The 2,500-nt window shown below is 47.9% G+C and overlaps 1 protein-coding gene across 1 annotated transcript in view; it reads right to left on the reverse strand.

Annotated features, from left to right (window-relative positions):
- Window positions 1-2,500, reverse strand: part of slit3 (slit homolog 3 (Drosophila)) — a 38,234-nt gene that overhangs the window by 11,582 nt on the left and 24,152 nt on the right. The window contains exon 18 of the mRNA XM_060063699.1: window positions 1,218-1,348. Coding sequence (XP_059919682.1) covers window positions 1,218-1,348 — 131 coding nt within the window. The remainder of the gene's footprint in view (window positions 1-1,217; window positions 1,349-2,500) is intronic.

Consider the following 2,500-nt stretch of genomic DNA (forward strand, 5'->3'; position numbering starts at 1 on the left):
CTCTCTCTCCCTCTCTCTCTCGCTCTCGCTTTCGCTCTCTTGCTCTCTCTCTCTATCTTGCTTAGGGCAGACATAAAAAGAGGCAGAAATCGATTAGAGCCAATGACAAAACGGACAGAGACAGAGATGGCCTCTCTGTCTCTCTTCAATTCTAACCATCCCTCCGGCTCTATCTCTCCTGCTCTCTCTCCACGTCTATCCATGCCTCTGGATATGACCCCCTCTCTGTCTCTCTCTCTCTGGTAGTGACATCGGCCAGGTTGTTGAATGCAGAACTGTTAATACAATTCTTACTTCCAACAGCCAGACTCTTTTTTTGGCCTCAGTGGAACATCTGCCTCCAATACAAGCGCTTTGGGACAGCGGGGAAACACATTCATAGATAGATTCAATAATTCCACTTGGTGTAACCAATAGGCTTGGCTGCTCAAGCGCTGTCATAGGCCCCGCCCACGGAGCCCAAACAGGCTGTTGTCTCTCTGTGTAATGTAGGCCGGTGGGTCTGTCTAGGTTGTGCATGTTTAAAAGTGTTTCTGCGTTGACGTTGCTGGATTTCTAAAGAGAACAGTTTTTGGAAGATTAGATAGATAGGTCATTAGGTAGGTAGGTAGGCAGACAGACAGACAGACAGATAGATAGATTTATTACATGGCTTTTGTTTAATACTTGATGATACTTGTTGATACTGATAGGAGAATTACAGCATTGACGGTTAGCTATTTCTGAATAGCAAATCGCTGCTATGAAGAAACAGATCTCCATTCCATTCCAAATTGCTTCCATTGCTATGGAAAATAGAACATAACAGCCAACTTCTCTGGTTGAAGCAATATCTTGCGTCAAATTATTGATTTCTTTAGTAAGAAGGCGGGTTATAAGCAGAATAATGTATAGCCAGTTGGTCATTATCGTGAAATAAACCACTTCTGACACCTGGTACATTATCTCTTACATAATAGATCGATATAAGACGGGAAATGCCGGACTATGGGTGCTTGTGTGTGTGTCTATGTGCCTGTGTGAGTGCGAGTGTGAGTGTGAGTGTGTGTTTGTGTGCGTGCGCGTGAGCGTGTGTTTATGTGTAGGTTTGTCAGTGCCTGTATGTGCGTGTGTGGGTGCCTGTATGTGCGTGTGTGTGTGTGTGTGTGTGTGTGTGTGTGTGTGTGTGTGTGTGTGTGTGTGTGTGTGTGTGTGTGTGTGTGTGAGAGAGAGCCTACCTGTAGACGGTGGTGGGGGGGTAGTTGGTGATGTCGTAGAGGAGGCGGATGTGGCCCTGGTACAGCTCCAGAGCCAAGGGGTCGCTATCCTCCTTGTATAGCAGCAGACCGTTATCCTTATCAGTAGCAACCTGCACACACACACACACACACACACACACACACACACACACACACACACACACACACACACACACACACACACGTTGCGGAAAAATGGTTTATAGACGGCCAATCGCAACATGCTGTTCAGTATGCAGGAGACAAAAATGTAGAACACAACACATGATTTGAGGTGAGTGTGGGTTTTCGGGGAACGAGTGCAGATCAGGTCAAGCGCAAAGACTCGCTGAATGATGACCCTGGTGTTCCTTGACACCGGTTGCTAAGGCAACAAGGCAACAGCGATTTTCCTTGATCAAGAGAAGCTGAAGAGCAGTTTTTGAGGTCTTGGGTGCGAGGGTTTGGTTGGGGATGGGGAAAGGGAGCTTTGACGTCTGACCCCTGTAACGGCTGCTCTCTGTCTTGGGGTCACCCCTCCATTAGTCTCGCAAAGCCAGACCAAACTACAGCAAGTAGAATGGTCTGGAGCCACGCTACCTCGAGCTGTCTATCCGTGGGGAAACTGGGCGGGCCTGTTTTTATTTCTTTAAACCAATCACAATCGTCTAGGGCGGGGCTAAGCCCGGGAAGCAGCAGCTGTGTCCATGCAAAATAGAACATCTTCCTTCCTCAGCCAATGCTGCAAGCAAATCTTTTGCAGTTCTTTGCAATTTTCGACGGAAAGAGCCAAACATGCCAACTTTACAGCGCCGTCAAAGTCCTCTTCAAAACTCGCCATACTGCCTAGTCTCCGAGTTTGAGGGGGAGCAACCGGAAGGGGAGGAGTCGCGGCCAAATCCGACGCTAGGCAATAGACGCTGTCCACTTCCGTTCAGCCAGACTACCCCTCCATTGACCTGCGCATCCAGATCCTAACTGCAGCTCCCAAATCATTAGATATTTGGAGTAAACACTGTCCCATAAAGATTACTCCAAAAGAGTGACCAATCACATTCAATACAGGCAGATGTTCCCTTCGGCAGCGGCAAAATTAAAATGTAGGTCTACTATGAGTTGCCTTAAATGAGGTGAGACATGTGTCGTTTACACACACAAACACACACACACACATACACACACACATGCTCACACAGACAGACACACTTTCGCAAGCTTAGCATGCTAGCCTCTTTCGGGCGCCCCCGCCAAGTGCGAGCTAACTAGCTGAGTGGAAACAGGCG

This window comes from Gadus macrocephalus, chromosome 10 (genome assembly GCF_031168955.1).
Source record: "Gadus macrocephalus chromosome 10, ASM3116895v1".
NCBI classification, from domain to species: Eukaryota; Metazoa; Chordata; class Actinopteri; order Gadiformes; family Gadidae; genus Gadus; species Gadus macrocephalus.